Source organism: Microcaecilia unicolor, chromosome 14 (genome assembly GCF_901765095.1).
Source record: "Microcaecilia unicolor chromosome 14, aMicUni1.1, whole genome shotgun sequence".
Classification (NCBI taxonomy): domain Eukaryota; kingdom Metazoa; phylum Chordata; class Amphibia; order Gymnophiona; family Siphonopidae; genus Microcaecilia; species Microcaecilia unicolor.
The window spans coordinates 27,453,517-27,475,164 of record NC_044044.1 but is presented as its reverse complement, the minus strand read 5'-3'; the positions used below and the strand labels follow the sequence as shown (position 1 = coordinate 27,475,164).

Here is a 21,648-nt window from a genome sequence, read left to right as displayed (position 1 = left end):
TTCGCATCTTGGATCAGTAAACCAATTGTCACCATTGTTCTGGTTTGGGGTCTAAACTTCACTCCATTTTGTTGTTGTTCCTGTGTCATTTCTGGGATTTATTTTTTTTAATTTTATGTTTTTTATGCTTCTGTTGTGTTGTTTTACATTTTGGAGCCAGTGGATCAATAGTACAGCCCTGTCTCTCCATAGCTTCAAATGCATTATTCTTCAATACAAAATGCTTCCAAGTTGGATACAAAAAACTTATTGCTGCCATGAAATAGCAATAAATAAAATAAAAATCGGTGTATTAAAAAGCAATTAAATAAATCCAGAGGTAAAGAAAATGAATGAAGCTACAAATAATTAACATCAAAACAGTGTACAATAATAACAACATGCAAAGTTAGATTAAAAGGATTAGCAGAAACAGCAGAACAAAATATCCGATCTTTCAAACGCCATGTTAAAGATCTAAGCCTGGGCAGAGGAATTCCATAATTTTGGGTGTGTTATAGAGAAGGTCTTGGTCTGTCCACATCCCTGTCGGCCAGGTCCCTTCGCCTCTCTGTAGAGCCCCTCCCTGTCTTACCACCCCCTCTGTCCCCTCCCTTAGCAGAAGACCAAAGACATCCATACACCCCCTCCATCCGGACTCTGCTCTGCACTTCAGAGGAGGACATGTTCCTACAATTATCAGGATCCCTGCACCAAAGGTAAGATGCCTGGTCCCTTCCTTTCAAGTAATTACCAAGTTCTTGTCTTTATTAAGTTCTACCGAGTAATTAGAAGAGTCTGGACACTCAGATGGGATTAGCAGACATGTTTCAAAGGGTTTCTCCAGTACCTGGCAGCCCTTGCTGATCAGGAAAAACTCCTGGTTTTAAACCCCCTATGTCCCCCATTGTATTTTGAGAGTTTTGGTCCTGTTTGGGTGGGTGTGGGGGTAGTTCTGATTCAGCCTGTCGTTGATGCCCTTCAGCCACTGGACAGCTAAACTGAAGCTCCAGGTATCTCTTCAGGTGCTGAGGAGGGCACCCAGACAGCTGTGACATCACATCAGGTATAACTCCTTGAGGGAAATGCACTGTAGACAAAAACATATCCTGCACTTTGCAGTCCAGTTTCTCCCTACAGTAACCCGGGGTGGTAGTTACCAAAATACTTCTTTGAGTAGGGCTCCTTTTCTATCCAGGTAAACAGAAAGAACCTTTCCGGCTTTTTCCTGAAAGCATCATTTTGGTTACTTTTTTTGTTTGTTTGGCAGGGGCGGGTACGGAGAGAGTGCACACCACACCTGCACACAAACACACTATCACTAAAGCCTTAACTTGAATGCTGTCAACAACCACTCTTAAACGCCATAACACTTAATAACTGACATAATATTATTTAGCACATGCCTTCCCACTTGCATTCCAGTTAGAAAACTATGTAAAGACCGACCAAACCAGCCCGTAGAAGGTTGCAGGCCTTTCCGCTCCTTCCACTTGCATCGCCCAAGGAATTTCAGATATGTTCTGGTAAGTTTGGCAGCGGGGAATTAAAAAACAGACTGGGGAAACTCGGTAACCAGCCAGGTGCTTTACTGTTTAACAACTGATGACCAGCTCACCTGCTGATTGAAATGTTTCGAGCCAGATGCGCCAGTTGGGCTAAGCATTTCTCCTCGAAGACGCAAAGAAGGTCATTCTATAAATAGTGCACAAAATCAGCGCCTTAAAAAAAAAAAAAATCAGCCCTAAGCACAATCTATAAAGGGAGCACGCGTCCTTTACAGAATCTCGCTTAGCCCACGACTAATTTAGGTGCCAGGCTTACGCCTGCTGAAACCTGGCGTAAATGCCTGCGTGCGTCTTAGGCGCAATGAGCCGCATTCTCTAATTCCGTGGTGCAACTTTTCAGAACACCCGACACGCCCCCCCAACCCTGCCCCCTTTTCAGTCCCTCGCTAGTAGAGCTAGGCGCCACGCGTTACAGAATACCACGTAGCCAGATGCACGTGCAAAGTTTATAACGAGTGCCAGTTGGCTTTTAGCGTCCAATTATTAATGGTTAAGGGCTCGCTGCTTAATTAATTTGAGCACGCAAGAATCTGGGGGAAAATAGTAAAAAAAAATCATATTAGTACCTGCGGCCTTAGGGGGAACCAGATCCCTTCTGGGGAGAGTAATTAAGAACTGTTACCTTTGCTAGATTAATAATTGTTTTTATAACACTATCGGACACATGCAACACGATACTACTACTACATTTCTAGAGCGCTACTAGGGTTACGCAGCGCTGTACAGTTTAACAACGAAGGACAGTCCCTGCTCAAAGGAGCTTACAATCTAAAGGATGAAATGTCAAGTTGGGGCAGTCTAGATTTCTTGAATAGAGGTATAATGGTTAGGTGCCGAATGCGACATTGAAGAGGTGGGTTTTGAGTAGGGTACAGAGGTGATAAACACTCACGTTCGATGAGTTCCTTCCCCAAAGAGTGTACAATCTGAGCGGATACCTGAGGAAGTGGGGGACGGTAGCCTAGTATGGTAAAGTCTGCCACTCCATAACCATGTCCAAGGTCATGAGAAATGTGTCTGGCACAGAGACGGCATTTGAACCCTGGCTTCTCTGGTTCTCAGTTCACCCCTCTAATCACCAGGGCCACTTCTCCTCCACTGGAAAAGTTGGTGAGCCTCAGCCTGCCCTGTTAAGGAGACCTGGCCAGCAGGCCCCAAACATCTGGAGCTGGTCTGCCCAGAAAACTCTGCCGGCCTGCCTCCTGGAGAAGGTCTCCTGCCTAGGTACATTTTTGTTCCTGCTCAGTTTCCTGAGCTGGTGAACTTGGATCAGCTTTTCTTCTTGGCCTTCCTCCACTTTGTTCTCTGCTCTCCTTTCCTGTTTTGACTTAAAGCTGAGGAAGGGGGGGACAGGAACCGGGAGGCGAGGAGGATTGAAAACAATGTCCCTACCCAGCATGAGCCCTAATCCCCACCCTAATTCACCCTCAGAGGCTGGAATCCAGCACCAGCCCTCCACCAGGCTGCCAGCCAGAAGTCGTGTCTTTACGTGACAAGAACAATCTGGCCATGCTTAGGACTCCCTGGGGACAAGAGGGAGCAAACAGTCTTTCTATCTGGGCAAAACAGAAGGAAGCTGCAGAGAGGCTGTCACAGACCAGAAATATAAACAGGGACAGAAGGTTTATTCTGTCTTCTGTATAACGTGAGCAAAGCACAACAGATCATTTTCACATTTTGTTGCATTGACATGTCAAATGTAATGAGGTTTTCCCTATTCATTAAAACACTTGTCAGGGGGGAAATGTTTTACCGGGGGGTGGCAAAGTATATACCCCAAAACAGAACTGAAACGGAACAGCTGGATAAGTGTCCATCCTTCTCCCAAGTCCAGACTTGTGGAAGCACATCTGGCAGCTATTAACAACTGGCAGTCTGGTCAGAAAAGTCCCACCGACTTTGCAAAGAAAAAATTGTCTTAGATCAAGGCACTGTGGTGTGCAAAGCTGATTAAGCTCTGTCAGGTCCCTCAGGAAGCAGCGATGCACAGGGCCTTCAAGTCATGCCACGCATTTTCGACTGGATTGCGGTTGGACCACCCAAGGACGTCTATCCCCAGATTCTATATATGGTGTCCAGATTTGGGTGCGCTCTCAAGATGTGCCCGTAACTTAATTGGCTAATGAACTGTTAACCATCAATCACTGGATGCTAACAACTAAATTATTGACAATAATTAACACCGATTAGGATTAGCGAACGCATCTGGCTGCACACTATTCTATAACGCTGAGTGTATAAATTTTATAGTCATGGGAGGGGCAAGGGCAGATCAGGGGCATTCTGAATATTTGCGCACAATAATATAGAATGATGGGTCTCCTTACCCAGCTTGGATGCCAGGATTTACACCAAGTTTCTCTTTCCATTTTTTTGCTTCCCTCAGGATTTACACTAGATTTCTCCTTCCTTTTTTTTTGTTTTTATCAGGATTTACACCAGATTTCTCCTTCCTTTTTTTGTTTTCATCAGGATTTACACCAGGTTTCTCCTTCCCTTTTTTTTGCTTTCATCAGGATTTCCACCAGGTTTCTCCTTCCCTTTTTTTGCTTTTATCAGGATTTACACCAGGTCTCAGCAGTAGTAAGTCTGGTGCCCAGACTTAAGCATGAAAATTGGCACTAAATCCTGTTCTATAAAGTGTGTGTGCCATTTATAGAATAGCACTTGGGGCTGATTTTCTGCGGCACTGAATTTCTAGCCTAGCTCTTTACTCCCTCTCACTCCACTGTAGCTTTGGCTGGCTGCTTTGGGTCACTGTCATGCTGAGAAGTGAACTTCTGTCTCTGCTTCAAGGCTCTTGCAGAGGGCAGAACGGATACTTCTGCACTGTTCAACATTCATTGTCTCTTTGATGGTGACAAGTGCCACAGCCCGTGCCAATGACAAACATGCCCAGAACATGATGCTGGCACCCAGTAGGGTTGTTGAGCTCTGGGGAAAGTGCTGTGTTGATTTTGTGTCTAATATAATATTTTGCATTCAGGACAGAATGTTCTATTTTAGTTTCATCAGACCACCTGGCTGCAAAACCTCCCAACTATTTCTTTGCACACTTCAAACAGGACTCGAGCTGGGCTTTCTTAAGATAGTGAATGACGGAAGATTTTATTTTATTTATTTTGGATTTTGCTCACACCTTTTTCAGTAGTAGCTCAAGGTGAGTTACGTTCAGGTACACTGGGTATTTCCCTGTCCCTGGAAGGCTCACAATCTAATTTGGTACCTCAGGCAATGGAGGGTTAAGTGACTTGCCCAAGGTCACGAGGGGCAGTAGTGGGATTTGAAGCAGCCACCTCTGGATGGCAAGCCCAGTGCTCTAACCACTTGGCCAATCCTCTGCATGGTCATAAGTACATAAGCATTGCCATACTGGGAAAGACCAAAGGTCCATCAAGCCCAGCATCCTGTTTCTAACAGTGGCCAATCCAGGTCACAAATACCCGGCAAGATCCCAAAAATGTACAAAACATTTTATACTGCTTATCCAAGAAATAGTGAATTTTCCCCAAGTCCATTTAATAACGGTCTATGGACTTTTCCTTTAGGAAGCTGTACAAACCTTTTTTAAACTCCGCTAAGCTATCCGCCTTTACCACATTCTCTGGCAACGAATTCCAGAGTTTAATTACACAATGAGTGAAGAAAGATTTTCTCCAATTTGTTTTACATTTACTACATTGTAACTTAAACGCATGCCCCCTAGTCCTAGTATTTTTGGAAAGCGTGAACAGATGCTTCACATCTACCCGTTCAACTCCACTCATTATTTTATAGACCTCTATCATATCTCCCCTCAGCTGAAGAGCCCTAGCTGCTTTAGCCTTTCCTCATAGGGAAGTCGTCCCATCCCCTTTATAATTTTCGTCGCCCTTCTCTGCACCTTTTCTAATTCCACTATATCTTTTTTGAGATGGGGGCGACCAGAATTGAACACAATATTCGAGGTGCAGTCGCACAAAGGCATTATAACATCCTCATTTTTGTTTTCCATTCCTTTCCTAATAATACCTAACATTCTATTTGCTTTCTTAGCCGCAGCAGCACACTGAGCAGAAGGTTTCAATGTATCGTCAACGACGACACCTAGATCCCTTTCTTGGTCCGTGACTCCTAACGTGGAACCTTGCATGACGTAGCTATAATTCAGGTTCCTCTTTCCCACATGCATCACTTTGTACTTGCTCACATTAAACGTCATCTGCCATTTAGCCGCCCAGTCTCCCAGTCTCGTAAGGTCCTCTTGTAATTTTTCACAACCCTTCCGCGATTTAACGACTTTGAATAACTTTGTGTCATCAGCAAATTTAATTACCTCACTAGTTACTCCCATCTCTAGGTCATTTATAAATATGTTAAAAAGCAGCGGCCCCAGCACAGAGCCCTGGGGAACCCCACTAACTACCCTTCTCCATTGAGAATACTGACCATTTAACTCTACTCTCTGTTTTCTATCCTTTAACCAGTTTTTAATCCACAATAGAACACTACCTCCTATCCCATGACTCTCCAATTTCCTCTGTAGTCTTTCATGAGGTGCTTTGTCAAACGCCATCTGGTTTGCCCAACAAGGTGGAATACAAGACTCATACTTGCGTAATGGCTTCCTTCCTGCCTCCCCACCAGAGAGGCTAGATTGTGGAATGCTTGTGATATTGTTGTCACATGACAGTTTGACTACTTTGGCCAGGGAAGCATGCAGCTCTTTCAGACCACCTTTGACCGCTTGGCTGCCTTGCCCAGTTGGGGAGGGGGCAGGAGGATCCTGAACCAGAATCATACCCTGTGCACCACCCCATCTAAAACCCCACCCCAACCACTGTGCCACAGCCACTGCAGGGGAGTTAACCAACGGGGAATGATATTTGTGTATCTTATCTCCCTTGTGCCCTTTGCAGCCGCAGAATTTGCACAGCCCTTGGGCTGGCATGGGGGGGGGGGGGGTTGACCTAGACAGAGCTTTGGTGCTTTACCAGGGCCGCCGAGAGACTGGGCCAGGCCCGGGGCAAGGCCGCCCCGCCCCTGCTGCCCCACCGCCCCGCTCCGCCCCCAAGGTTGTTGCTGCCGCTCCCCCCTCCACCCCCCCCCGAGGTCGCTGCAGTCGCTCCCCCCCTCTGTCTGCCACCAGGCCGGGCCCCCTGCATTGAAATTGCAGTGCCTCTCACCTCCGTGAAAGCAGCGCTGCAGACAGCAGAACACCTCCCTTCAGCCCTCCTTCCCTCCTTGTGTCCCGCCCTCGCGGAAGTCACGTCAGACGAGGGCGGGACACGGGGAGCGAAGCAGGCCCGAAGGGAGGCGATCTGCTGCCCTGCTGCCTGCAGGGCTGCTTTCACGGAGGTGAGAGGCGCTCCGATTTCAATGCAGGGGGCAGACGGTCGACGACGGAGGGTGGGTGGGACTGCGGCGCTGGGCCCCCCTTGGAGGCCTGGGCCGGGGAATTTTGTCCCCCCTGCCCCCTCCCTCTCGGCGCCTATGTGCTTTACACCCTCCACTTCTTAATAATCATCCTGACCCTGCTCTGAGGGATATTCAGGACTGATAAGTGCTTTTACACCCATCCTCTCTTCTGTGCCTTTTCACTACTTTGTCCCAGAGTTCTTTTGCCAAATCCTTGATGCTAGTGGTCAGGGAATAAATAGGAACAGCTGAATTTATCTTGTCATCGTGTGAATCAGTGCAAAGTGACACTGGTGGAGCCAATATATTTGGGGGTAATTCTATAACTGTGACTGTGAAGGGGGGAGGGGGGAATTGGGACTTGATATACTGCCTTTCTGAGGTTTTTGCGACTACATTCATATTCAGGTACTTATTTTGTATCAGGGGCAATGAAGGGTTAAGTGACTTGCCCAGAGTCACAAGGAGCTGCAGTGGGAATTGAACTCAGTTCCCCAGGATCAAAGTCCACTGCACTAACCACTAGGCTACTCCTCCACTCATTCCACCAATAAGAGCCAACCTCATCAGTGATGTCACAATGGCTTGATTGCTTGGCTCACTTCTGATATTGTGATGTCATAAGGGAATGGGAAATGGGACTTGATATACTGCCTTTCTGTGGTTTTTGCAACTACGTTCAAAGTGGTTTTATTTTGTACAAGGGGCAATGGAGGGTTAAGTGACTTGCCCAGAGTCACAAGGAGCTGCAGTGGGAATTGAACTCAGTTCCCCAGGATCAAAGTCCACTGCACTAACCACTAGGCCACTCCTCCAGGGGGCACCTGATTGGCACATATTAGCCTAACCGGTTATATGTACGTTCACGTGCCTGAGTAATTATGCTGTAAAGCTGATGGAAAGTGTGTGTCTATGTTCTGCAGATATGCCTGTAATTCCTACCGTGTGCGCCCACTCCAGGGTCTGCCCATGTGTTTGCCGAACTGCAAACTATACGTAATGAGAGAGATGCATATACAGAGTTGCATTTGTTTGTCCATGCCTAGGGGCACACTTCCATGGGCACGCGCCAGGGGGTCTCAACCCAGTCCTAGCCCGTCAGGTTTTCACGATATCCACAGTGAACATGTATGAGACCGATTTAAATGCACTACCGCCTCCATTGTATGCAAATTTACCTCATGCATATTCATCAAGGGCTATGTCTCGAGGACTGGGTTGAGAACACCCCCCCCCCCCCCCCCCCCCCGGCATACGCCATTATTCTAATGATTTATGCACACTATTGGCAAGTAAATGTTAATTCTTGCTTTATGGAATTAGCCCCCCCCTACACACACACGTGTGTATCCTTTAGAAAATGAGCCATTGTTCCCTCTGTGCTGAAAGGGAGTCCTCCAACTGCACTGCTACCAGTAGGGGGCAGTGCTTCAATATTGTGTGTTCAATCTCTAGAGACAGGCAGGATCCCTGGAATGCTCTGTCCCTCGTTATTGAAAATGTGATAGTGAAACAGCACCACCCACTGGCAGGACTGTAGGTGGAGGACTCCCTGCTCATCTTAGAGGGAAGAGTTACCCTTAGGCAACTGGTTACATCACAGCGTAAAGTATTTAGGATTGCTAAAGGCGGGTGGGGGGGGGGGAATTATTTATTTGTTTGTTTGTTACAGTTGTTTCCCACATTTTCCCACCTATTTGTAGGCTCAAAGTGGCTTAAATAGTACCGGAGAGGCCTAGCCTCATCCAGTCAAGCTATTCTTCCATGTTTTTTCCCCACTTCATTTTCTAAGGCTTTCTGGAACGTTTTGTTCGTTTGGCTGTTTCAGGGTAGGATGTGGGGCTACATGGAACGAACACTGTTTTAATGCATTTGACTTCCAGGCTACAATGTCATAAAAGATGAATGTTTGGGCCAGGAGCATAGATTTTCTGTAGTCACTCTACTGGGTTGCCCAGTAGCCCCTGCCCCAACAGGATCAAAGTGCAAGGGCGCAGCTGGCAAGAGATGGAGTGCAAACATAATCTCCGCAACTACAAGTGAAAGTAACCCCAGAGTCCTGCAGCCACCACTGCAGACTTCCATGGTCTTTTCCCCAGAATCCTCCCCTTCTCCCTTGGCTCTCACAACCCAAGGATAAAATCTACTGTGAGGATGAGGGTCCCACCTCCTCCCTGAAGGAGGAATTTCACACATCAAGGCAGCCATGAATATATCCTGCTAAGAAACACACCCCATGCTCCTTAAAGGGGAAGGCGCCCCCTGAGGCCAGAAAGCTTCTTTTTATCATTTTGTAATACTTTTTGAAAACAAATATATACATTTTGTAGAAGCAATGGTTTACTAGATATGAAGTAAGCCTTGTGTAACACTGCCTCCGTTTCACAACAGTTAAAGATTTCTTCTCTCTGGCACAGGCTTTCTCTCACAATGCTGCCTTCAACATCCACCCTGGTCTTAGGTGAGTTTCATAGTTAAGAGATCTTTCTTTGAGCGCCTTTGAATGAAAAAAGTTCAACTCTGTCACAAGCTTATGTGAAATTGAAGAGCAGGTGTGTTGCTTTGATGTCAACACTTTCTGTCAAAGACAGAAGTTCATGGTTTCATTGTTTTACATAGAAATGACTTGTCTTGTTAGTCTGTGTCCGTTGGGTGACATTTGTTGATATTGCTATTCAACAATGTAAATGATAAACGAAAATGTAGTCAACATAGGAGCCAGCTCTGTGGGTGCCAGTATTGAAGGGGTCCCTCATTGCTGGAGGGCATGAACCTTGGTGGAGTTCGGGCACAACAGGGGCAAGAGCGCACAATAGGCCAGTATTGAATTCTATCATTGATGTGCGTATTTACTAACATCTTGGCACCTTTCCATATGTGTGTTTTTGGCCATTCATGGTCGTATTCTATAGAGAAAAGTAGTCTTAAAGTAGGCGCCATAACCAACATCTACAGTGGGTTCCGCATTATAGAATTACTCTTCATATGTCCATTTGATACCTCTGTTTATCATGATACTTCTTGCTCGGTATTTTTATTAATTCATAATTAGCCTCTCTTCACCAGTTAGTCCATCCTTAAAAGTTGACCTTTCTTCCTTTCTTGCAGTGTCCTTGATTGGGTGCCTTGATCTAGCAGTGAAAGGTCAGTGCCTTAGAATTTGAGGTGAGTTGAGTGATTGATTTTTAACCATTTCCTCTGTTGTGCACAGAGCTTGTGACGTCATGAGTCACTGGGAGGGCTGTCAGCCAATCAGGTCTGGTGATCTTGACCTACCTTGGAGACAGCCATGTTGGTACCACTGCCACCACAAACCACCTCGCAAAAAGGCCTAGATTTTTCCCCAAAATCTTTATTCCTCCTGCACACAAGAACAAAAGTAGAGAATCACTTATTAACACCAGGTCATCACAGCAGCCCTGATGTTGCTTTTCTGAAATGTGTTCAGTTGGTTCCAATGGTGCTTGGAAAAACAAGACCCGGGGTAAATCCAGGGCTGGCGCAGCCTGTTCCTAATGACATGGAACCAGTTGGTGACCCAGCCTTTACCATCATTCTGTATTAATGGGATGGAGGGTTGATCTAGGAGTGGGAAGATGAGCTTGTAAAGCACTTTTTAATGTTTTGTATGTTTGCTGTTTTTGTCATTTTTATATTTTTCATTTGTTTTATTGTTTTTAATGATAATTACGTTCACCACTTTGGGCACGCATTGATGTATAAGTGATTATTCAATACATAGTAGCACAGTAAATGCAACAGATAAAGACTAGGTGGCTAGAATTGTACCTACAAACTACGAAGTTTATACCCCTCTATGCCCTTATTTGCAGGGCCGTGCCTAGGGTCTCTGGCGCCCCCCTGCAAACCATCAGTTGGTGCGCGCGCATGCGCGCCCCCCACGCTTTAAATTTACTTCTCTCCACCTCCAGCTCTGACGTCTGTGCAGTGTCAGTGAAAGCGCTGCCTGTCTGACGTCTCTCCACCAGCCTTCCCTTTGCTCGTTCGTTCCCTCTGTGTCCCGCCTTCTTCTGACATCATTTCCTTGAGGGCGGGACACAGAAGGAACGAACGAGCAAAGGGAAGGCTGGTGGAGAGACGTCAGACAGGCAGCGCTTTCACTGACGCTGCACAGACATCGGAGGTGGAGCGAGGTAAATTTAAAGCACCGGGGAATCGGGGATGGAGCGGAGGAGTAAGGGTTTTTTTTAAATACAACTTGATGGTGCGGCGCCCTTGAAGGCAGGCGCCCCCCTGCGGCGCTTACCATGCTTACTGTATTGGCACGGCCCTGCTTATTTGAATATATTACCTCTTCCTGCAACCCCCATCCCCCACTTCCTGTTTTTAATGAACATTCTTAGAGAGTGTGTTATACGCTTTTTCATTCCTCGTCTTCCTTCCTCTCTTGCTAACCCTCTTCCTCATCCCTTCAGCTCCCCCAGCTCCTCCCTCCCTCTCCTTCGTTGCCGGCTATGTCGTGTACATGACGGGGGAGCCAGCCACGCTGCGCTGCGGTGTTTCCGGGACACAGAGTATACTGGGCTACCAGTTCTACAAAGACGGAGCAAAGGTCACCGAAGGACATTTCACCCCTTCTCAGGGTACCTACTCCATTGCCGGTGTTAATAAGGGAACCGCAGGGCCTTACTCCTGCGCATACTGGACGTTGGATGCAGGGGTGGCTGTCTTATCCAGGGAGAGCCCTGCCATTGTCCTCTACGTGATAGGTAAGAACAAGCTCTGGTCCAAGGTGGCGTATCTTATACCGTAAAATACATCCTTTACAGTATCTACTATAAAAGAAACAACGAATGAATAAACAACGTAAATCAGTGTTTCTAATACCATAGTCACCTTCGCTGGGTTTGCGTTTGTGAACAATTTGTCATTCTGCCACAGAAACGTCACCATGTCTGTTATACCATAAGAGGCATCACCCACCGAGCATTTTAATGTCTTCTAATCTAGAGCACTTATGAACTAATCAACATAATAAGCCATCTTCATCTCTTCTAACTTAAGATATATCAGTTTCCATACCCATTCTTTTCTAATCTAGCTAGGATAAGATAATATGCCTTACACTATAAAAGAGACAGTAGTTCTTATTAACGCATCATAAAGCATTTTAAACTAACCAGCATGAGGTGCTGTCTCTTGGACAACCTTCACAAAGCTCCGTATCTTATTGGAATACTTCTACGTTTTTGTCAATCTGACTAATTCTTTCCCTGTCTCATCCACCTTTGCCCATCCCCCCCCTTTTCCCCAGACCACCTTCCTACCCCTGTTCTTTCCCTTGAGCCGCCAAGCTCCACCTACATCGCTGGCGAACCCGTCACCCTGTTCTGCGTGCACCCTAAGGCGGACAGCGTCGTGGAGTACCGTTTCTACAAGGACGGGGCAGAGGCGCCGAGGGAAGGGGGCAGCCCCTCCGACTCCACGTACAGGATCAGAAAAGCCACAGAATCAATGGAAGGGTGGTACTCTTGTCTTTACAGGAGCGAGGCGCGGGGAAGGGCAATACGATCCATGGAGAGCCCCCGGCAGTTCCTCTCAGTCACAGGTAAAAGCAGCCGCATGATGCATAGAAAGGGTTTCAGTTTATTTTATGAAACTGTCCATCCCAGACTCTTCCCAAAAAATAACACATACATGCATTTGGGCCTGGCCCTTTAATATCATAGAAGGCCAAGATTTCTACTGGCCTACTAGGGGCAGTGAACCACCCTGGCAGATCACCTTCAAAAAGGCAAAGCAAAGGGGTTTAGAAAAGCTCTATCAAGGACCCCCACCAACAACCTGGCCTAGATCCTTTCTCCAAAAACCAGGCCCAAAGCCTGTCTCAAGAAGCCAGACGCCTCTAGAGGTCTGTATATTACACAAAGAGAACTTGGTCCGACATGTCACCTTCAGCTGAATCCTAATTCCGAGTCATAACATTGTAAAATAAAAATAACCTAACCCAAAAGTAGCTGGAATTTAATTTGGATTCTGCTTTCGTCTCCCTCCGTTACAGCTCAGCCTCCAGCCCCCTCCATCGCTCTAAACCCAGAGTACCCTGTCTACATCACAGGGGAGCCTTTGACTTTGAGCTGTGCATCGCCTGGCCCTGCCGGAGTCACTGGGTACAGGTTTTACAAGGATGGAAGAGAAGTGACGGAGAGGTCAAGCGTCTCTCAAAGGGAGTACGTCATCTCTGGGGTCACCAATCTGACTGCAGGAATGTATAGCTGCATTTACTGGATAGCCGAGAGACAGCGGGACATTCCTGCACTCCCGAGCGCTCCAGTGACAGTGGTTGTCATAGGTATATTTGAAAAGTACTATGTGTTTCTGTCTTTTTCTTTATCTCTGCCTCGATACCTCTCCCTGTGTGTTAAATCCAAACCTAATTAGACATAAGAACATGTGTTGCCGTACTAGGACAGACCGAAGGTCCATCAAGCCCAGTATCTTGTTTCTAACAGTAGCTGATCCAGATATAATGGCTAAGAAATGAAATATAAGGTGTGAAACTTTCCCTTAACTTTTTTTCCCTCTTGAGCAAGAGAGTAGGAATTAGAACCAGGGGCAAACGAGCAGACAAACAAAATATTTCGGATATAGAGAATGAGCTGTGTGGAAGCTTCAGTCATGGTGTTAGAAGTTGGATACCAACCTGAGATGAATAACAAAAGCTCCTTTTGTGGCCATCAACATTGTTCTGAAAGGATACTGCACTCCAAGCATTGAATGTATGTTTCTCATTCTGATCTCCCCCACTCCAGATCCCCTGCACCCACCAGTGTTTTCCTTGACCCCATCTAATGGGTGCGTCGAAGATGGTGACAACCTAACCTTGCCTGCTCAGCTCCACCCACTTCAAAAAAATCGTGATGTTCTTCACCAGGGATGGTGAAGTCATCCACCACGGTCGCCACTGAATGGGACAGAAAGCAATTTCGTTTTTCCTTCCGGGTCTCGAAAGGGAATGCATCTCATGAGGGAAACTATTCCTGCCATTACGTAGCAGATTGTACATGGTAGAATGCTAACCTCCCCTCGGAGTGAGGCCCCGGCAAGTGACTGTGGAAGGTAAGTAGAGACTCGGGGGAGGGGCAGGAAATATAAAGGGTACCCGTCTAATGGTGAAACCGCTAGTGGGTAAAACTTACACTCATTCCTCTGAAAATTATGTCACCTAGGCAAATAGACTCAGAGGTTAAATCTAGAAATATGCTCAGGTGTGTCTCACCATGGCATTGTGGGATTTCACAAGCAAAAAATGGAGGGGAAAAGAGAGAGTCTAGACGACATAGGACATCTGAATCCCTCCATCTGAACGTTGGATCAAATGTCTACGTAGGGCAATGGGAGAGACGTATGGAAGAAGAAACAGCATGGGTGGAAGTCGGAATGTACCAAATGACTAAGCCAAACAATGGAGTAAGAGCGTCCAAAAGTTTATTTGCCAATGATAAACTGACCCAAAGAAAGACCCAACAGGGGCCATGTTTGGCTGAAAAGCCTTCCTCATGCTCAACTGACGGCTTGTTACGCCAGAGGACGTGCACTTTTTACAAGTGACATCCATCACTTCAAGAACCCTACTCTTCTACATGATTTATGATTCTGTGAAGTTGATTGATATGAAACCATTACGATCCCCGAGGAAGGCTTTTCAGCTGAAACATGGCCCTTGGTTGGGTCTTTTCTTTGAATCAGTTTACCGTTGTTTGCCTTGGCCATTTGGTACATTCCCACTTCCACCCGTGCTGTTTCTTCTTGACCCTCCCTGCGGAAGGTGTGTGGACCCATCTGCTTTTTCTCCGGGAGACATATGGAAGACCAATTTTTCCAACAACAAGGGTTTTCCCCTGTTATGTGGAAAAATACTTAGTATATAGATCATTTATCGCTTATCGTTTATTTAAAAAGTTGATATTTGCTTAATTTGTGGAACAAGTCAAAGTGCTTTACAAATAAAATAAAGAATAAACAGAAAGGAACGCCATAAAAATGCAATCGTTCCGAAGAAGACAGTAGACAAAAACCATGTATACTCACTGTGACTCCTCTGCTCCCCACTGCTGTACCCCAGCCTGTAAGTAGAAGAGAATTAGACAATTTAGGAATTTAGGGATGAATGAAAACGAACAAATCATCTCTCTAATCAAAGATATTGTGGTAGAGAATTCCAGAGGAATTCCTTGTCGATTCCCACTTTACTCATGAGGGATTAGGGAACACTAGTCTGTTATCATTAAGTGAGCGTAGACAACATGCTGGTTTATAGGTGCTTGGGTTACTCCTAGTTATACCTGCGTAAGTAATGTTGCAGAAGTCATACCAAGAGTTAATATACAGATAAAACAGAGTACGTAGAGAATCGGTGTCCTGTAATTAAATGTAGCATGATCACACACCCAGCATGCGTCGCATTCAGATGCTTAAGCTGTAGACAATGAGTCCAGCCAGAGTTCACCTCTAATCTTACCTACTAAAAAAAAAATGGCTGTTGCATTTCGATCGATAGCTGTAGCCCCGCCCAGTTTTAACTCCACCTACTTTTATGGCTGTAAAATTTTATGCTCATAGCTGTAACTCCACCTACTTTAATGGTCGTGCCCTTAGGCCACACCCCTAACCTTTCCTACTTTAATCTACTGCTCAACTGTCCTCTCCACTTAGAATAATAATAATAATTATTATATGTGTTATGAATGATAATAAATATATCAATGTGAATGTGTGTATGTTATTAGCATTATTGATTTATACATTTCATTCAACCCCGCTGTATCCACACAGCTGTGTGGAGGACGAGGAGGAGGGTAGGATTAGCCATGGCCAGCACATGTCTGGTACCCCCCCTACAATGCTAGACACTCATGGAGAGAAGTATAGAGGGATGTGTTTTTTTTATGGGGTTGTAAGCTCTCACCGACAGGTACCATGTTTCATTTGCAGCTCGGAAGCTCCTCTGGCTGGTGCTTATCGGGCTTGGAGCCGGCCTGATTTTGGTGCTCGCTGTCTTCCTGGTTATAATCCTCTGCCGGATGCTGCGTACCAGGAAAGGTATGGTCCATAGGAGCCAACTTTTCAAAATGATTGGGGGTGCTGAAAATGTTTTTTTTTTTTTTTTTTTTACAGGTGGTGCATTCCCCCCCTCCCCCTCCGAGTTCCAGGCCCTCCCTCCCTCCTTCGTTATTCCAGGTCCACTGCCCTCCTTCCCTCCGAGTACCAGGCCCCTCTCCCTTCCTTCGACTTCCAGGGCCCCCCTCCCTCCAAATTTTAAAAGTCATCTTACTTCGTCGGGGTTACGGCGGCAGCAGCAGTGAAAAGCGTGCAGGCTGGGCGCTTAGTTCAGCCTTCCTTTCTCTCTCTCTCAGCTCTGGTCCCGCCCTCATTTCCTGTTTCCGCAAGGGCGGGACCAGAGCTGAGAGAGAGAGAAGGGAAGGCTGAACTAAGCGCCCAGCCTGCACGCTTTTCACTGCTGCTGCCGCTGTAACCCCGAAGAGGTAAGATGACTTTTAAAATTTGGAGGGAGGGGGGCCCTGGAAGTCGAAGGGAGGGAGGGACTTTTAAAATTCTGGGCTGGCGAAGGGAACTTCCGGTGGGTGAAATATTGGGGGTGCTCGAGCACCCACGGAGTTGCCGCCTATGGTATGGTCTGAGAGATGCTACTGGCCTGGGGGGGGGGGGGATCAGGCTCTGGTTACATTTGAACATGGGATCTCACTGCAGGCATCTTGCCTGAAGGATCTTAAATGTAACTAAATGCAATTTTGAAAAAGTCTCAAATGAATGGGGGAGAGAAGTGACTATAGAAAATTAAAGAGGAGAAAAGGGGAGATATAATACAGAAGAGGTATGGACAGAAAAGGAATTCAGTGTTCTGGTGATTTTTCAGAATTTTTGGCTGCTGTTTGGACACTTTTTTCAGTTCATTTCAGAAATTAATGCCTTTAAATTTTGATTAACTCACATTAATTAAAATGTTTTAATGTGCAGATCAACTTTAAAGCACATCACTCATTTGGGAAGTTTTGCATGTGTAAAACTCTTTGCATGCACAACATTTCTGAAAATGAAAGCCCAACCCAAAAGCGGATCCCTACGATAGAGTCATTCAGAGATCTCCAAGCTATAAATAGTGCAAATCTTTCTCATAGCAATGAAATTTGTAAAATGAGAGGTCACACGGGGAAACTTAAGGAGTAGTTTAAGAAAATATTTCTTCAGGGAAAGGGAGGTGGGTACACAGAATGGACTTCCCAGGGGAGGTAGCGGAAAGCGTACACGGCAACAGAAACTTCTCATTTCCAGGTAACACAAATCCACAGATTTCTGCAGAAGAAAACAGCCTGTCTATGAGTAAAAGCAAAACTGTGTCCATTTCTGATCACAACCCCCCCGAGGTTCTTAACCTCAATCAACCGAGGCTTCCTTTTATCAAGCCATTTTCAAAGTGAATGGGCTTTGCCGTCATTACCGCACGCTTGATAAAAGAGGCCTGAGAGCTTTGAAATGGGGAGACTGTGAAGTTTTAAGCCAGAAAGAGAGAAGCAAAGCCAGAGGTTAACTGCTCCGTCTGCCACCGTGTAACTCTCCATTCCGACCTCCACCTCCGTAGCCTCCTTCAGCTAGGGGATCCCCCCCACGGGGGTTTATAGATAGTATTTCCCCAAAGGATGACCAAAGACTCCAGTCACATCATTAAAAGAATTCCTCTTTATTTCTCAGAGTTCATCTTTCTTGCAATACTTGATACTATTCCACCCTTTATCATGAACCCTTGTTAACATTCACAGGGTTCCATAAGGGTTCCCCTCCTCTGGCTTGCAACATAGAGTTCACATTTCAATCATTGACTTTTGTTAATGTTCACAGTGATCCGGCTGGGTTTACCTTCCAGCTTATTGCATATAACTCACAGCAATTCAAGGCTATCTTCCCTTCTCCCCCAGCAGAATTCATGCCAACCTGATGACAACGTTCACCCAGCAGCAGTGGCATTCCTGGCCTGGATGGCACCCGGGTCAGAGCGCCGATGCGCCCCCCCCCCCGGGTGCAGCGTGCCCCTCCTCCGCTAAATGATACCTTCCTCCCCCTCTGGCGAAATGACACCCCCCCCGGGTGCACGCCGCTGGGGGGGGGGGGTGCCGCGGCGCGTGCCTGCTCCGAGTTCACTAAACTTCGCTTCGCTGCAGCTCCCTGTTCCGGGGCAGAGGGAGCTGCAGCGAACGAGCGACAAAGTTTAGCAAACTCGGAGCAGGCGCGCACCGCGGCACCCCCCAGTGGCTTGCACCCGGGGCGGACCGCCCCCCCCCCCCTTGGTACGCCGCTGCCCAGCAGGCAGTTTCACTCCTTCCTCCACCTCAGGCTCTGGATTACTTTCTGCCACGGCTTCTTCCCCAGCTGCCTCAATTCACCTCTTCCAATTCCCCTTAGTTTAGGAAAGACAGCAGCCAATAAACCCCTCACCTTGGCTCCTCTAGTCTGAGCCCATGCAGACACCTCCATTCCTTCCTCCTCCCTCTCCCCTGACTCTTCCAATCTATCCCATTCCATCACCTCCTCCTCCGCCTCAGGCTCCCCCAGCTGCTCATCATCACCCTGATTGGAGATCATCTCCCAATCCTGTTCCTCCTCCCTCACTGCCTACCAGTGCTTGCCCTGGGTCAGATGCATTATGGGGACGGTAGTTCCTAGCCTTTTTTCCTCCCTTCTCCCAATCTTTATCCACCAGGGGGCGAGCTTCTTGCTCATACGGGACATGCGCTTGCCTCTTCGCTCTTTCTTGGGCCGCTCTCGCTTTCCCTGCGACCGTCCTCTCAGTAACCCCTCACACCACTAAGCCATGACTAAGCAGAGGTTAGTACATAAGTGTTGCCATACTGGGACAGACCGAAGGTCCATCAAGCCAGCATCCTGTTTCCAACAGTGGCCAATCCAGGTCACAAATACCTGGCAAGATCCCAAGTTAGGTGGGCTTAACAGTGTTTAAGTGCTGTCCTAGCCTGCATTTCTATGTCACCAAATTAATAAGGAACCAACCATGGGGGAAAAATGATTTAACAATGAAATAAATATATTAAATCCATTTACTATCCAGAAGATTAAAAGATTGTTCTGATAAGTGAATATTCTGCCATACGATTGCGCCGTCATGAGCTGGACTCCAGTACAAACAGTAGTTGGGGTATAGAAAGCAGGAGACTGCAATTTGTAAGACATGCCCTCAATTCATGCTTTAATCAGGATTTGCTTCGTTTTTAACATGGGGGGGGGGGGGTAGAAAGGAATGGTTTCATTAAATACCCTTTGCTCATATTAACCCCCTTTTCTGCTCTCCTCTTCCCCGTCCCAGGTTCAAAGGCAGCGAAGCCCTCTTCGGCATTAAATGAGGTAAGGGACAACTTCTGAGCACCTCAGAGGTCACAGCTGGATGTCAGAACCAGGCTCATTTTTCAAATGATCAGCCCTGGCAGTGTCCCCTGTCCCTGAGAGTTTACCAGTGCTTAAAGGCTGCGCTGCAAGCAGAGGAAGGGATGAGGAAAGCTGTGCTTTGGATTTTCTGCAGCGGGGGAAATCTAGAAATTAGTTGCAAGATTAGGTGCCGCAATGGGTCCGTTCTGGGTGTGCTGAGGTCAGTGGTTCTCTATTGTCTGAAATTTCTCCTGATGTTTGTCACAGACATCAAGAAAACCAAATCCATATATATTTTCAAGAAAATTTACAAGGACTACAGCTCTCCAGGGTGAAAATGCTGGAACCTTCCTCAGTTCTTACCCACATTTTCGACTTTGCTTATTTTAAACACACTCAGCACAGAGCATCAGGTTACAGGCTGATGAAAACGTTGCAGATTGTTTATTTTTAATTATTCTTGGTATTTCTGGAAATTCCAGTATTCCTTGAGTCTCATTGAAACTGTAAGAAACAGCCAGGCCATTCGAGCTCACGTTTCATTTATTTTCTCCTAAACCTCTCTGATTCTTCATCCTGCCATGAAGCCTCAGTCAAATTCCATTTTGGATTCACTCCATGGGTCGCGGCCACCTTCTCGTGGCTTATATGTTCACAAGCATAGGAGCTAGGTCTGTGGGTGTTAGTGGGCACTGAGGGACCCCCCCCCCCATCCCCCCCCCCCACCCCCCTCACTACTGAGCAAGCTCCTTCATTTCTGTCCAAGGAGGGGTCATTTCTTCTGTGTTTGGCACTCCCAATCATTTTGGGAGCGGTCGGTTTGTATGCTCACAAATGAATGTTTAGTCATTTCACCCAGGAATGGTGCACTGGCATTGAGGAAAAGACTCTGCTACTTGGTACCTTTAGAAAATTCTCAGAAATGATGCACGAGTTTCGTTGTGCAGTCAGATTTGTAACTGTTTTGTGTGTCTCTACGTGTTCACATTTAATGTATATGTTTTTCTTTCCTATGGCAGGATGGGGAGATAGCCTACACAGCCCTCACTGTGTCCACTCTGACCTCAACGCGCTCTGCCCCTATCTAGAATATTTTGTGGGGGCCACCTGAACTGTTACAATCCATTTGCTGCTGTGGGGTCCCTTCCATGTGTCCCAGTGCTCTGCGATGTACCAGCTCAGAGCTGCTCAGTTTTACTGGTTTCATGTCACATTTCTCACTTGGATACTGCAGAGAAAACATGGAAGATTAAGCACAGGATGTGTTCTATGTTGGCATTACAGAGACTTTTTCTGGTGATGAAGGTACCTCACGATGCCTAAGTGTGTCTCTCTCTTTTGAAGTATGTGGCTCAGGTATGTTCAGTTTTACTGGGACATGTGCTTTTTTTGCTTTTGGGTTACTAGAAAGTGACAATGGAAACAAAAAAATATGTTGATCTCAGCTAATCAGTTATTGCATCAATGCAAAGCTCAGAAGCTTATGCAATAAAAGGAACTCCACTGCCTCCTTTGACCAACTCTTGACACCTACTTCAGAAAGAACAGCTGTTATCATGCCAAAGCTATTCTGTTATCTATATATATAAAACTCACCCTCAACGTTCTATAGTCGGATGACATCACTGAAGCCAAGGTTCGTAAGTTCGAAGCTCTGAAGCCAAGAAACTCACAGCCTCGGGGCCCCGCCCTCGCGTCAAACGTTATGACGTTGAGGGCGGAGGCGGAGCAATTCACTCACATCGACGACGGCCAGGGCGCCGCAATGGGCCACCCACTGACGACGAAGGTGCATTGGGTGGGGGGGGCCACAGTCACACATCGACGGCGGCCACGGCGGCGCAATGCCGTCACTAACAACCAAGGTGCGTTCGGTGGGGGGGGGGGGGGGGGGGCCACAGGAAAGCCTTGCTAGCGCCCGTTTCATTGGCTCCAGAAACGGGCCTTTTTTTACTAGTTTTATATATATGTGAGTTGTGTGTATGAGTCTCTCTCTCTCTCTCTCTCACTCACACACAGAGTTTGTAACTGTCCACATCAGGAACCATGAAATATGATTGATGAAGCAATAAAATTGTTTATTTCTTGGATAAAGATCCCAGAGAGATTCATTTTATTGAGGGAAGCCCAGGAATACCAGTTCTTCTAACCACTCCTTCATCCATATATTGGATGGCTCACTGCCCACGCCAGCCAAGAAAGACTAATTCAGTCCTGTTTTTTTTCCCTCCTTGCCCTTCCCGCTGATAAGATACAGAACTTGAACACACGGCTTCCTGATTTTCTT

The 21,648-nt window shown here is 46.6% G+C and overlaps 2 protein-coding genes across 5 annotated transcripts in view; one reads left to right on the top strand and one right to left on the bottom strand.

The window, feature by feature from the left end:
- Window positions 1-2,748, bottom strand: part of LOC115458111 (Fc receptor-like protein 5) — a 34,021-nt gene extending 31,273 nt beyond the window's left edge. The window contains exon 1 of the mRNA XM_030187946.1: window positions 2,440-2,748. The gene's annotated coding sequence lies outside the window, so the exon portion shown is untranslated. The remainder of the gene's footprint in view (window positions 1-2,439) is intronic.
- On the top strand, window positions 624-21,007 carry LOC115458115 (Fc receptor-like protein 5). Of its 4 annotated transcripts, XM_030187954.1 has the most exons (11): window positions 640-698; window positions 1,005-1,045; window positions 9,362-9,405; window positions 10,053-10,088; window positions 11,381-11,674; window positions 12,220-12,513; window positions 12,967-13,257; window positions 13,718-14,024; window positions 15,900-16,007; window positions 19,303-19,340; window positions 20,381-21,007. In XM_030187954.1, exons 3-8 carry the CDS (start codon window positions 9,375-9,377, stop codon window positions 13,846-13,848), a joined length of 1,077 nt encoding a protein of 358 aa, XP_030043814.1. In that variant the 5' UTR covers window positions 640-698; window positions 1,005-1,045; window positions 9,362-9,374; the 3' UTR covers window positions 13,849-14,024; window positions 15,900-16,007; window positions 19,303-19,340; window positions 20,381-21,007. The 4 variants fall into 4 exon arrangements, with proteins under 4 accessions (XP_030043811.1, XP_030043813.1, XP_030043814.1 ...); XM_030187951.1 differs by lacking the exon at window positions 1,005-1,045 and having other exon boundaries at window positions 624-698; XM_030187953.1 differs by lacking the exons at window positions 1,005-1,045; window positions 19,303-19,340 and having other exon boundaries at window positions 624-698.
- Window positions 21,008-21,648: the final 641 nt, after the last annotated feature.